Source organism: Planococcus citri, chromosome 3 (genome assembly GCF_950023065.1).
Source record: "Planococcus citri chromosome 3, ihPlaCitr1.1, whole genome shotgun sequence".
NCBI classification, from domain to species: domain Eukaryota; kingdom Metazoa; phylum Arthropoda; class Insecta; order Hemiptera; family Pseudococcidae; genus Planococcus; species Planococcus citri.
This window is the reverse complement of record NC_088679.1, coordinates 76,168,252-76,183,154: the sequence shown is the minus strand read 5'-3', so window position 1 is coordinate 76,183,154 and position 14,903 is coordinate 76,168,252. Positions and strand designations below refer to the sequence as shown.

Below are 14,903 nucleotides of genomic sequence, written 5' to 3'. Positions count from 1 at the left end.
TCCTGCCTGTAATCTTTTTCCATACTTATCAAAAACTCTACTGAAAAAAAAGAAGCTAGAACGTGCAAATTGATGGAAACCAACGAGCGTGTATTGTTTTACACGTTAAAACCGATAAATAGCGTGATAAAAAGGTAGAAAAGCTGCACGATATTATCGTGAGGAAAATGTAATACCGAACATAAAATGTACGTTCGAATACTAAAAATACGCGTTTAGTTCGAATTTGTACCTTTCTGTTCGCCCATTTTTTCGGAAAATTTTACAATATCCTCAATAATGACTGAAAAAAAAGTGATCGTCACCGTTAAAGAAGGCAAAGTACGTGGATTTAAAGCCAAGACTCCTTACTCCGGTGCAGAATATTATACTTTTCTTGGAATACCTTACGCTCAATCGACTGCTGGCTCGGCTCGTTACAAAGTAATTGTCAAAACTTTCCATTGCTAAATTGAATAGAACTGCTGTAATAGTTCCTCAAACCCACAGGATCCGGTGAAAGTGAAACCCTGGAGCAATATTCTCGATGCGACGGTTCAAAAGGATGGCTGTACACAATTCTCATTACAGACGAAGGATTTCACTGGTTCAGAAGATTGCTTATACAACAATATTTATACGCCGCAGGTAATATTCCAGCTACTTTTTGAGTTGTCCAATTTGATGTTTCATGATGATCAATGGTTTTACAGCTGCCATCGAAGGAAACTCCTTTAAAACCTGTCATGGTAAATCTGCATCCAGGAGGGTTCTTTCACGGTTCGCCAGATCCTTGGTATTACGGTGCTCCAGAATTCATCATGCATCATGACGTCGTTTACGTCTGCGTTGGATTCCGATTACACGTATTTGGTACGTAAATAAGTCGAAAACATCGTAATCATTTCTCGGATCAGTCGCAATATTCATCAATTTCTCGATTTCAGGATACTTGAACATGCATATGAAGGTCTGTTCTGGAAACCAAGCTCTAAAAGACGTTATTCTTAGTCTAAAATGGATCAAAGAGAACATCAGCGTTTTCGGAGGCGATCCAGATAATATAACATTGATGGGCAGCAGCAGTGGATCAGCTCTCGTACACTTCATGCTACTTTCCCCTATGGGCAGGGGTACTAAAAATTATTTTCATTTTTAATCCCTAGTCGCTATAAATTTTGATAAATTCGACTTAATCTTGACCATATCAACAGGTTTATACCATAAAGCCATTCTCATGGGCATGTACGTCTTCGGTCCAGTTATAGTTTTTTTAGACGATCACGTCATGACCGCTTATGAAATCGCCAAAATGATGGGATACGATGGTATACCAGGAGAGAACAAGAAACTGCTCTCGTTTTACAGATCAATAGAATTCCAACAATTGGCCATGGCCAGACCCGAACATTTTTTCAGCAGAGTAAGGTACCCAATATTAAATTATTTCAGCTATGGAAGTATTTTTCTAAAACATGTGCTCTGTGTCTTCAGAGTACGTTGCAAGTTTATCCTGCTTCGCCATTTATGTGTACTCCAGAACCAGGAGAAAGTTCTCCTCTGCAAATATCACCTCGAAAACTCATCCCTTCGACGAACCGTGTTCCAGTAATAGTTGGATTTTGCGAAAAAGAGGCTGCTATGTCTCTCGCTCTGCTTCGTAAGTGTAATCAACGAGTTCTTTCCAATACATACTATAAGACTCATTCGTATTATGTTATTTTATCGACACGTTTTTCTCCAGGAACCTTCAAAAAATCCATAAGCGATAGTTTCCACAACTCTATTCGTCAGAATCCTTGGGGTTGGGGAGCTGCTTTAAACGACGATGAGCTAAAACTGGTGCAAAGAGAAGTAGAAAATTTCTATTTGGATGGTGAACCAATAGAGAACGCTCCGCAATCACTGTTGTGTGACGTATGTTATCAATTATCATTTTCTGCTAAAAGTTTTAAGGCTGAAGTTATATTTATAGGTCATGTCTCATGTCTCGTTGCCTGGTCGAGGGTCAGACCTCTGACGTTCGAAGCATTGAGTACACTGCGTGAATTATCGTTGGAAATATTTTTCATCGTGCAGAGTTGACGTAGAAATTTCATTATTTCGTCGACGACCCCTCGTAGAGCCCATTCAAACGGTCTACATTTTCACAAAATTTGATTCTTTTTTCAACAATTATGAGTTTTCTACGTAAAAAAATTCAATCTACACCTTTTTGTGATAGTCTGAAATGCCCAAACTGATAAAATTACAGAAAATTTCGTGGTTTTTACGAAGTAAAAAAAAAAAAATTGAGAAGGAGGCAGTCTAGATTTGAACTCGATATTCTCAAAACAGTTCAATTTTTAACCACCCCCCCCTCTTTTACCTCGTCAAGATGTAGACAAGACTACAATCATGTAAACGAGCTACAAAATTAGATTTAAAGAAATACGTTCAAATGGTGGAAGGGGGGGGGGGTCGAGAGACCTCGGGGTCATAATTAAAATTACATTGTTTTCAAGTCAGAATTTTTACAGTATTGATGAAAACTAAATTGAGAAAAGATTCAACTCTTGAAGACGAAGATAATAAAAGGACAATTTCAAATTTCAAAGTTAGATTTTAAAATCAGGCAATTTTGGCAAAACTAAATTTCAGCAGGAAATTTAAGAGTGAGGTCAGTTGGGTCAGAATAACTGATACGCAAAAATAAAAAACAAAAAAATTCTGAAAATCAAATAAAATTAATGGAAAATTTTAACGTTTGATTAAAAAATTAGGAAACACAAAACTTTACAATTTAGGCAAAAATCAATAGTTGAGAGCAATTTTGGTAAAAAAAAAAAGGACTTCTGAAAATTCTGACAAAATGCAGGACTTTCAACAGAAAATATCAAATGTTTCAAATTTGTTGGGGGAGGGGGAGGGGAGACGATCTATGTGTAGTCAGAATAAATACACTACAATACACTACATACTTAGGTACATATCCAAATTTTCATTATATTTTCACATAGAACTGGAAAATATTTTATAACGTAAATATTCCATGAGAAAAAATCATACGAGAATTTCAAAATTTGATTAAAAACAGAAAAAAGGAGACTTTTGATGGGAAATTTTTTAAAAATCTGTCAACTTAACATGAAAGGAAGGAGGAGGTGGTAGAATTCATTTCAAAATTTTTTCTTTTTTCATAAAAAATATGACTTTTTTTGGAAATTTTAGTAAAAAAGGATTTGAGCAGAAAATTGATACACTCAAGGGTTCTACGGGTAGAAAGAGGGGGGGGGGATACTTTGAGTTGGAATCAATACTAGTATTCATTCGGTGGAATTTTTTCAGGTAAAAATTTTTATATTTTTAGAAAGCAGAAAAAAATTAGAAAATCAGAAAGAAAGGAATTAATAAAGTTTTATAGCATAATTTTCAAACAAAAAAAAAACACACAATGGAAAAAGCAGTAAGGACTTCTGTCAGAAATTCTTTGGAAAACAAGATGATAGGGAAGAGATAAAGTAAATTGAATTAGCGAAATTTTTTCATTTACACAGAAATGGAGGACAAAACAATTTTTTTTTAAATATTCTGAAAAAAGAAAATGAAAAAAAATTGAAATTTGTTTAAACAATTAAGAAAAGCTAGCATTTTTTACGACTCAAACAAGTAAAACTTTCAGGAAATTGAAAAAAAAAAATTTCAAATAAAAAAGTTTGAATAAAAAGTTGAGAAAAACGAGACTCTTACAATCTCATTAGAAAAGTAAGACTTCTTGAGTAATTTTGGCAAGAAACCAACAAACTCCAAAAATGAACCAAAGAGGTAAAAAATCTTCCTTTCCAAGCAAAAGCTGAGTAAAAATGACGATTATTTTTACGGAATCCCAAAATTACATACGAGCCAGGAAGAAAAATCTTGAACGAAATAATTCACGGGTCAAAGATCCTTAAGTAATCAAAAGTAAAAGTTTGAATAAATTTATTTTACTGCATTTTCTTCGATTTTTTCGATAATTCAACTTGCAAGCTCGAAGCATTGTAGATATTTTTCATTTCCTTTTTCTTTTCCACGAAACCAAACAAACATCGAATAAGATATTCTCTAAACATATTTACTAGGGTTAAAATATGTACCTATTTTAAGGAGCATATTTAACAGCTATTGTAACAATTATAAAGTCCCTTAATTTCAGCAATTCATTAGGAAAAAAAAAGAAAAAGAACTTGCAATACGAGTAGGTATTTGCACATAAAGTTAGCAATTACGATAGGAAATCGTCGTATTTACGACCAAACAAGACCCTTAAGAACCTCATAAACCAACGACGATTACACGTGGGAAAAATACCAACAATTTTCTTATCATCGAGATAAATGACGAAATTGAAAAAAGGGGCAAAACAGCAAAAAATTCAAGGTCGAAAACTTCACAAATAGATATGAAACGATTACACAACTCGAATATTATTTTTCTTTCAGATCATAACGGACGCTGCATTATCAGACGTGTACGATACTTTAATTAATGTGATCTCGGCCGATCTGCCTTCGTCAGTCTACGTGTATAATTTTCTATACGATGGTAAATTATGTACGATGAAAGCTAAAGTAGAAAACCTACTGGAAAAAGAGTTAAAAGGTAATATTCCTCGATCAATTCATTGAACGAAATTACAGAAAAATATCCAAAATCACCTCCCAACTTATATCTTCGTTTAGGAGCATTTCACGCTGCCGATTACAGTTACTGGAATTACGCCGAAGAATTCGCCGGTAAAACGATGGCCAATATACAACCGAAAGATCGACTAACCATCGACCGAATAACAGGTGTTTTCACTTCATTTGCCAAAACTTCGTAAGTAATCCGATGTTTAATATTCGTAAATTCGACAGAAATACAAATTTTTTTTAATTCGATCAACGCGATAAATTCGTGACAGGAACCCTAATTACGATGGATTAGAAGTTGATTGGAAACCAACAACCGCAGATCACCCGAGTCATTTAGTTATCAACGAAAATCTAGAAGTTAAGGACGAACTAATGAACGGCGAACGAATGGAATTCTGGCATAGATTAAAAAACAAATTTGCGAAGCAATCTAATCATTTATGAGTAAAATATACTATTTAAATAACCTCGGATTATTCAACAGGAGCGTTCGGTAACACTTTTTCGCTTCGATTATCGAAGGGAATGTGACTGGTGAAGGGAAGGGGAGGGGAAGACGTAGAATCCCAAATCAGTGCCATAAAAATGACATCAGAAGTACAATTTTTTTCAATTACATCGGACAAATATCATAATTTATATGCAAATTCTTCGAACAAAAACAACACTAACCTGTCTATTATTCGCGTTGTTAGTAGGAATCAACGATACAGCTGAATTTAAATTGAGCATTTGAACTGCGCTATTATTTTGATTTTGTTTCGCTGGCACCTGAAGAAATCAAGCCGAAATAAATACCAAAAAATTCGATTATTCGATTAATTTTGTAGTAAATCTTACCGAACTGACAGTTATTCCTCTATTAGCAAGCATATTCGTAACAGCAGTGGTATCATTTTTCTTTCTGGTATCTTGGCGAGCCGTAATTGTAATCGATTTCGATAACTGAGCGACAACGTCATCGGTATTATCGGGTTTCTGAACCGAGACAACTTTACAATCGGTATCGCCATTTCTGCATAAAAAAAAATAATTATTGCATCTGTGCTCGAAAAATGGATGGTTTTCGCAGATGAATAACTCACCTTATAAAATCAGGTCGCGATCTTTTAGTAGGAGTGATTCGAGGTTGAGGAGGAGGAGGGACTGCAGGTCGTTTCAGATTGGGTGGCTGAGCCATGCTAGGAACATTTCCTCTGACTGATCCTGTAAATCAGAAATCGCATCCTGTGAACCATATTCCTCCTAATATTGATTTACTACTTTCAATACAAGGTAATCAAATATAAGCTACCGATTTGTAATCTCGGTTGTTGATTAGCGATAGAATATCCTCTGATTTGAGGCATGTTGTTCTGTTGACCGGGATACACTTGTGGAACCATTGGACGGGCTGCTGGCTGACCTCTTTGAGGTGGGTATTGTTGCATCGGAGCGTAGTTACTATTCAGCGGTTGATCCATTTGATAAGGTAAAGATTGTACCTGAAAATTAAGACAATTAGAAAAGACGCGTTTCGACGACAGTTTCTTCTCAGAAACGAATTCAGAACTGAATTTACTTGATGAGCTAACTGCTGAACCGGTGACTGAGGCATGACACCATGAGCATTCTGCTGATGTCCGGATAATTCGGTCATCGAAGCGAACACCAAAGCAGCGCAATCGGGATTCAATACACATTTATAATGACCAGCGTTCGCTTTATGATCAGCCAGCACGATGTTGTCAGGAAACGAGGCTTCGCAAACATCGCACTAAAATCAGAAAACAAATCAACGTCAACATCGTCGAATTCAACTCCTCTAACCGAGAGATTAACTCGAACTAACCTGTACAGCAACGGCGCTGCTACCGATATAATTAATAACATTCATTTGATCGTTGGGCTGCGCAAAGTTCACATTCTGGAGTAAGTTTCCTCCGCCGGAATTCGAGACTCCGAGCTGGCTTGGATTGACAACGGAAAGACCACCGTGAGGTTTCTCTTTCGTCTGTTCTTCGCATTGCTCTTTTTTAATAAAAGCATCGGCCACACTGACGACTAATCTGTTTAAATCGTTCGCCGATCGAATGGTCAATCGTTCCGATGAATTAGACGTGGTGCTGGTGGTAGATTCTCGACTAGCTGGTCTTTTATTGTCGTGGGTTTCGGATTCGGGTTCTTTTTCTGCACTTTCGGAAGCAGCAGCAGCAGTAGGTTTTGCAACCGATGACTCGGTGGCTTCGGTTACGCTGGTAGCGTTTTTGTCAGCGCCATCGGCTTGTTCATCGGAGGAGTTTTCTTTATCGGCGGAAGCATTTTGTTCTGTAGCGCTTTCATCTGTAATACGATTCAACGATGAATATCGTAATAATATACAGAAAACACACCAAAAATAATATAATTTCGATCTGAGGTCGACTTACCATCGTTATGTAAGTTAGTATCACAGTCGTTATTATCATCAGTCTCTCGAAGAGCAGTTTCTTCTTCATCGTCTTCAACTTGGCCGCTATTATCAGCATCGAGTTCTTCGTTCGGATCAGTACCTTCGTCTGCATCGGCGCCATCTTCATCGCAATCGTTTACAGACTGATCGGCTCCTTCGTCATCCAGATAATCATTTGAAAGTTGATCGTTGTTATCGTTATCTAAATTAAATGAATATTGTTCGTTCGAGCCATTCGAGTAAGTTAAATCGTCGTCGTCGTTCAACAAATCATCTTGATCGTCTAGCATTTTGACTTCGTTGATTTCCTCCTGCGAAATTCAACGTTGAAAGATTAAATCGGAAATCTAGAAATCCGTAAAACAGTAATGTAAACAACGTGTATCTATCTACCTTTTTCATCAAAGAGTTGTTATCGTTACTGACGCTTCCTTTGGTTTCGTTGGAATTTTCGGTATTCTCCTCATCCGAAGATGTTTCAGTAATATCTAAAACACCTGAAAAACCGTATAATATGATATTCGAAGGTATACGTTCTCGCATTCCGAGTTAAATAAGGTTGTTTTACTCACCGTTCATAGAATCGTCGCCTTTGTCTTCATTTGTCGAGTCGTTCACTTTGGCACTTTTCAACGAGTTATCCACGATTGATTGATCGTCTGGAAACAACAATTCAACAATTCGAACGTTAATTTTTTATAATACGAGTATTTCGCAAGTAAAACTATAATAATTAATTCGATTAAACTAACGCCGATTGATTTTACAAGTACATTATTCAAATTTTTACAAAGTTGAACCAAAACCGAAAACGGAAACGAAGATAAAATCTACCTATACTTTTTAGGTAGGCAAACAAAAGATAAGGGGTTCGTTGTATTTCAATGCCACAACAAAAAAGGTAAAAAATCCTAAAAATTGACGTTTTTCCTTTTCGTTTTTTTTTTTGAAAAGTTTTGATTTTGATTTTTGAGATTATGAATTTTATGATGTAATGATTTTGATTTGAATTTCATTTTTTAAAAAAGATTCCGATTCCCAGTTTTTTACGTTGAAAAAATATTGGATAAAAAGATAAAATAAAAAATAAAAGTAATAGTAAATTACACTCAATCAATTCAATACTCATCACCAAAACAAAATCTGAAAAGTGAAAACTGAAAAGCTAGTTCTTGACAATAAAAAAAACTTCAGTTTGAATTTAAAAACAAATTTTTCAACTTCAATTATTTTTAAATTTCATGAAACAATGATGGTGTAGTGATAGTGAAAACACAATGTTGAAACTAGAAAAATCAAATGATGGATAAACACTGAGAAAAGACAAACATTTCAAAAAACACATTAAATTATTTAAAGACGAAACCTAACAATCAAGTCTGCAAAAAATCAAAAATTTAACAATTTTTTCTCTGAAATGTACAAATTGTTTGACCAACTTGTTCCAGTTATTTCTACATTATGGTAACTTGGTAACATAAATGATAGCTAGATAAGTTGTACTGTTACTGTTTGTGTTTGAAAAAGAATTGTCAACTTTCCTTATCCTTAAACAGTAAATTTTTTTATGAGAAAAAATAGTAGCAATATTAATGTTTAATTAGTAGTATTCCTCATAATTTTATCTTCATTTCGTCAATAAAATTTCAAAAACGAATTCGGTAAGGACCTTTGCCATCCCCCTTCCTCACCCCAAAAAAATACAAAAAATTAGTTGATTTTCATAGCAGTGTTCACTGTAAAGTATTTAATCAAAGACCCGACACCTCAGGTTCAAAAAAGACCCTCTGGGACGTTTACAGGACTGAATCTCGGGTCTAAAAATGTCCCAACTGAAGTCACGGTAGGTATTTTTTATCGAAATGGCAGTTGGTGTGATGCAAGGGGAAATAGTCTTTCGTGGAATGTCCAATAAATCAGTTTATCATTTTAAACATTCCCTTCATTTTATCTTATTCATTTCTACAAAAAAAAAAAAAAAAAAAAAAACAACAGAAGAGTAAGTAAGACGTGTAGAATCAAAAATATACTCTTTAGAATTTTTTTTAATCAGAAAAAATTAGGTATTAAAAATTAAAAATGAAATTCGTAACATTTCAAGGTTTGTACTCCAGGTAGAAAAAAATCTCAAGAAAGAAACAGCACATTACGAATTGAACGAATTGAAAATATTTTTAAAAGTTGAACTATTTTGTAACTTTTAGATCAGAAATCAAGACTTTTTGACATTTTTTGGTCACAAAGTAAGGATTTTTGTAATTTTGGACAAAATAAAACCAGACAAAAGGAACGATTTTCTGGCAATTTCTGGCAAAAAACTAGACTTTTAGAATAATTTTTTAAAAACAGGTAAATTTTTCGCCAAAAACAACTAATTTTGTAAGAAAGCTAGAAATTTTTTCAATTTGTGGCAAGAAGAATTATTCGACTATTTCGGCAAAAAGCATCACTTTTTGAGAATTATTGGTAAAAAAGCGATACTTTTTTAAACAATTGAGTACCTAAGCGAGGTTTTTGAATGATCTTTTAAAAAAAAAGCGATACTTTTTTCAACAATTGAGTACCTAAGCGAGGTTTTTGAATGATCTTTAAAAAAAAAAAAAAAAAAAACCAGCAAAAATTTGATTATCAATTTTTGAGAATCATCTTAACGAAGAAATTATCTACTTTTTCTCACAATTTTTTTTTCACGAAAAGTAAAATTAGTTTTCTTCGTAATTTTTGGCAATTTTCGGTTAAAAAAGCGAAACTTTTCAAAATCGTTAAAAAACTAGCATTTTTGGCAATAAGTAAGTAAGACTTTTGGACAACTTTTGGAAAAAAGTGACACTTTTTGGAATTTTTCGCAAAAAAACCGAAGATTTTCAACAATTATTTACAAAAAGCAAGACAAAAAATTTCAGCAAAAAGCACAAATTTTAGGTAATTATTGGCAACAAAATATACACAGTACTTCTTCGCCATCTATCTTAAAAAAGTGAAGCTGTTTTGTTGATCAATTTTCTGCTTAAAAAGTGAGACTTTTCGGAATTTTTTTTAGAAGAAAAAAGTGGAGATAATTTTCAGAAAAAAATGAATCTATAGTTTTTGAAATTGTTTGCAAAAAAAAAGTAACATTTTTTACTAAGAAACTAGAGATTTTTTTGCCATTTTTGGAAGAAAGGTAGTAGCCAAAAAGTAGCCAAAAAACGTATAAAACGTGTGCAAAATATTAATTCAATGCAGAAAAAAATCACAAAAAAAAACTTTTTGATTAAAAATGTTGAAAAATCACGAAACAATACTCATGATGATGAAACTGAAAGAATTTTGGCAATTTTATCAATACAAGTCATTTAACAAATTGTTGTCAAAAAAGTAAGCGACTATTTCGCAACTTTCTCATTCTAGCAAAAAAGCGAGATTTTTTGTGAATTTTTCGGGGGGGAGGGGAATCAAACTTTTTGAAATTTTTACAAAAAACTGAACATTTTACACAATTTTTGTTGTGATAAATTATGACAAGAGACGTTTTAGGTTACTTTTTTAACATATTTTGACGAAATGGCGAAATTTTAGCAAAAAAGTGAGTTAGCAATCTTCATGTAAGAAAATGAAAGTTTTTCGCAATTTTGAGTAACACAGCAAAAATTTTCAGAAATTCTGGTCAAAAATGAAAATTTTTCAAATTTCTGAAAAAAATAGGACTTTTTTATTTGACAATTGATGGCGAAAAAAGTGATGTTTTTTCGCATTTTTTGTCATTTAAGCGACACTTTCTCAGAAATCTTTTCAAGCATACGAGATTTTTAGGCAGTTGTTGGCGAAAAAATGAGGATATTTTTGGAATTTTTCACCAAAAAGACAAAAATTTTTAGCAATTTTTGGCAAGAAAACGAGACTTTTTGTCAAATTTGACGAAAAGCGAGACTTTTACGATTTTTGAGAGACAGGAAGATTTAGACAATTTTAATTTTTAAACAGTAAAAAAAAAAAAAAAAAAAAATAGAAACCAAAATTTTCATGTTTTTTTTTTCAAAATGATATTCACAAACGAACATTTTTTTTGTTTCAAGTGTGTTCAAGTTGAAATATTTTCCCACGTACATTCTACTATATTATGAAATTCAAAATTCGTGACAATTCACCAACACCTACATCAACACAAAATCAAAACCACTCGTTACTGGTTCTAACGACAAATAGAATCAAAATCGATCATTATTTTACGACATCAAAATCAATACATAACTATAAATTTTACCAACAAATAAATAATTCAATTTCCCATTCAAAATTTCAAATCAGTCAACTTCAACACACACGACAAAAAAATTCCACACCTTCAATCACCTCCGTCTGAAAAAAAACAAGCAGCTCCAATCTTCGCCAATGATGTTTTTTTTTTATTCAATACTAAACCACAATCGAATCGTTGACCTTATTACCCTGCGTCGTCGCGTACCCGTACATAGTACAATTTCCACAGTAATTATAATCCAACTTCACCTAGCTGCTGTGGCAAAAGCAGCGCAGCCATCGAGAGAAACTGGTTAAACGCCGAATCGATCATTACGAAAGATGTCTGCTGCTTTTTTGAACGTGCGACAAAACTAGACTCAGCTTTTATAGAAGGAAACAGTCAATTACCTGCCAACTTTAAAACATGCACATGCACCAGATCCCCAGATCGTCTGCCAAACCAAGACTAGTTGACCATCGTGATTCAAAATCTATAGACATTGATTTTTTTTTTCTTTTCGCAATCTAGCCTCTAAATTGCACCTATTGAATTTGATGAGAACGTAAGTATCGCGAATAAACAAGAACTATGTGTGATCGATTTTTTGAAGCAAAATCTATTCTTATTTGTTATATGTACCGGGTGCCTCGTGCCTCGTGCGTCATACCTGTGCCTAGTTATATAGTACAAAAGTATATGTAATGTACATACATATTGTACCTCTACGTAGATACTATATTATACACAGGCAAACGTACACGTAAAGAGCTACGTTTAGTAATACTCGTACAATCGCAGGTACCAATTATTCTCTATCGTGTACCTGTCTATAGTATGTCTGTCTGCGTAGTTAGAAACTGAAACTAGTCCTGCGAATATCCGTTCGTTGAATTTTATGAGAGAATAACGTAACGTTCTTCGACTCCGCAGGCATCCATGTCTGATGTTACCGACAGCGATGGCCTGCCTAGCCCTGAGTCTTCGTTAGAGTATTTTTAGAATATTGAACCATTGGATCCGAGCTTAAAATTTCTAATACACAAGAACGCTAAATTGGTCCAGATTCACCTTAAGGTTGCGTGCTAGTGCGTTTTCAAAACACAATACGTATATGACCATTGCCTAAGAGCTAGGAACTCGAGAAGAAGAAAAAAACTGTATAATTAGAGGGCTCGGTAGCGAGATATTGTTTTTTCAATTAATTTACAAGTAAGTACGAATAGAAGAAAAGATTTTTCACCACATAAACGAGTATCCATATAACCTAAAGGTTAACAGGTTAGGTTCAATGCGTTTTTAGAGACATGCATCGGTATCGGTCCTCTCTTCCCTTCTGGGCCATGGGTACCGACGATGAAACTCCCCTATATACGAGAATATAGGTACACCGATGCAGGATGCAATTGCAATATTCTTTATCCGCATCTCCGCGTCCTTCATCCCTTTCAAGTACATATGACATACAAGGCGCGACGGGATAAAAACGACAGGGTGGCCAATTCCGAGAGACCTCAGATATTTTACGTAAGGAACCATATCCTATGCTGAGGTCTGTATAGTAAGTAGACCAACCCAGAGAGAAGGAAAAAAAACGTTACGGTGCCACTTGCATGGTGAATTAAAACGAGCGGTTTAACATCTGCGCTTTCGGGCTTCGGTTAACGTCGTCACCACCGTCACCGTTTGTAGTACGTCCGCCGCAAGCCGCAGCTCGAACTCGCCCATTGGAACAACTTCGACTCTTTAAATAAGCACAGGCGCAGGCCAGATATACAGGTAGAGGTATGTAGTATAGGTATAGGTATAGGTACCACAATTTACGAATTCCATAGCCAGTTGCTTTGCCTATACGTTGCCGCCATCGTCGTCGTCGTCGCCGTTCCCTTGATCTTCGTATGGTACCTATACGACGACCGACGACGACGACCACTGCGAAGAAGACCAAGACCAAGACCAAATAGACGACGGCGGCGTAGAGTCAGCGTACACGTACACCTATCTATCTATATCTATCCGATGTACCAGTCCACCGGTACGGGTATTTGTGATCACGCGGACTCATACAGGCGTAAAACAAGAGTATATATTTTGTTATGTCCAGCACCGGTATACTCGTATTATAAGTATAAAAAGGTGTCTTCGAGTACCAATGCGACCGTTTTTAACTAGCTTACGCCATCTTTCTCTATACTTCGTCGTCGCGCAGCATGTCCCAAAATATTCATCGAGTTATATAACCTGCTGCTGCTGGACCTGATGGCTCTTCTCCAGTCCATGTCCAGTCTTCTTCTTGTTTTGTGTTTTAATGATTTTTATGAACTCCATACAGGAGCAAAGGTACTTGCTTCGTAAGAGATCGTTGAAGAGTGAAGGAACCTCCTACATCGGGGTGTCGTTTTTCAGAGGGATGATTTTCCCTGACTTTTCACGATTTTCGATACGAAATTTTCCAATTTTTCATATGTTTCCAACAACAGCTAAACATGGGTGGCTTTTACAACTTGAGAAATTTTTTAAAAATATTTTTTTACTCCCACTTCCTAAAGAAGTTACTGAGCATTTTCATCATTCATGAGAGAAAACTGAAAAATTTCAGCTGTCTCGCTTGAAATTAGGTTTGCTGTAAACTACCCCCCCCCCCCCACAGTTCTCAAAAATACAGAAAAGGGCGAAATTGTGAATTTTTTATTTTTTGACATTCTAAACCTTGAATTTGGTCCATTTGCGTCAGACAAACAGAAATCAATAATTCGTCCCCCCCCCCCCAGCTCTGCTTGGAAAATGAGAAGACAGGAAATTTTTATGTTTAGACATTCTGAAATCTAAACCCCAGATTTGATCATTTTCATTAGAAAAGCACTAATTGATATTTATGAGCCCCCTACCCTCGCATGATGAACTCCCCCCCCCCGCCCACCTCCAGTTCACAAAAACACAGAAAAGTGCAAAAAACTAAATTTTTTTACTTTTTGACATTCTAAACCTTGAATTTGGTCAATGCGCATCAGACAAACAGAAGTCAATAATTTGCCCCCCCCCACTCGAGCTTTACTTGGAGAAAATGAGAAAAAATAAAATTTTTATGTATTGACATTCTGAAATCTAAACCTCACATTTGATCATTTTTATTAGAAAAGCACTAATCGATATTTTTGAGCCCCCCTACCCTCGCATGATGAACTCCTCCCCCCCCACCCACCTCCAGTTCGCAAAAACACAGAAAAGTGCAAAAAACTGCATTTTTTTACTTTTTGACATTCTAAACCTTGAATTTGGTCAATGCGTATCAGACAAACAGAAGTCAATAATTTGCCCCCCCCACTCGAGCTTTACTTGGAGAAAATGAGAAAAAATAAAATTTTCATGTAATGACATTCTGAAATCTAAACCTCAGATTTGATCATTTTTATTAGAAAAGCACTAATCGATATTTTTGAGCCCCCCTACCCTCGCATGATGAACTCCCCCCCCCGGCCAACATCCAGTTCACAAAAACACAGAAAAGTACAAAAAACTGAATTTTTTTACTTTTTGACATTCTGAACCTTGAATTTGGTCAATGCGCATCAGACAAACAGAAGTCAATAATTTGCCCCCCCCCCCCACTAAGCCCTAC

The 14,903-nt window shown here is 35.2% G+C and overlaps 2 protein-coding genes across 7 annotated transcripts in view; one reads left to right on the top strand and one right to left on the bottom strand.

Moving 5' to 3' along the window:
- The window catches only part of LOC135839318 (CAR1 transcription factor-like), a 98,561-nt gene that overhangs the window by 40,295 nt on the left and 43,363 nt on the right, over nt 1–14,903 (bottom strand). For 4 of the 6 annotated variants that reach the window (XM_065355307.1, XM_065355308.1, XM_065355303.1 and 1 more), the window contains 9 exons: nt 7,638–7,724; nt 7,459–7,562; nt 7,043–7,376; nt 6,466–6,956; nt 6,196–6,390; nt 5,929–6,118; nt 5,720–5,840; nt 5,475–5,649; nt 5,307–5,405 (listed from right to left, as the gene is read on the bottom strand). In XM_065355307.1, the coding sequence (XP_065211379.1) occupies nt 5,307–5,405; nt 5,475–5,649; nt 5,720–5,840; nt 5,929–6,118; nt 6,196–6,390; nt 6,466–6,956; nt 7,043–7,376; nt 7,459–7,562; nt 7,638–7,644 (1,716 nt within the window). In that variant the 5' untranslated portion in view covers nt 7,645–7,724. The remainder of the gene's footprint in view (nt 1–5,306; nt 5,406–5,474; nt 5,650–5,719; nt 5,841–5,928; nt 6,119–6,195; nt 6,391–6,465; nt 6,957–7,042; nt 7,377–7,458; nt 7,563–7,637; nt 7,725–14,903) is intronic. The other 2 variants (XM_065355305.1, XM_065355304.1) reach the window with 2 other exon arrangements.
- Nucleotides 234–5,100, top strand: LOC135839320 (esterase FE4-like). Its single transcript, XM_065355309.1, has 10 exons — nt 234–423; nt 490–627; nt 693–852; nt 927–1,112; nt 1,194–1,402; nt 1,474–1,639; nt 1,724–1,896; nt 4,440–4,599; nt 4,680–4,818; nt 4,904–5,100. The coding sequence occupies exons 1-10, from the start codon at nt 280–282 to the stop codon at nt 5,076–5,078; spliced, it is 1,650 nt and encodes a 549-aa protein (XP_065211381.1). The 5' UTR covers nt 234–279; the 3' UTR covers nt 5,079–5,100.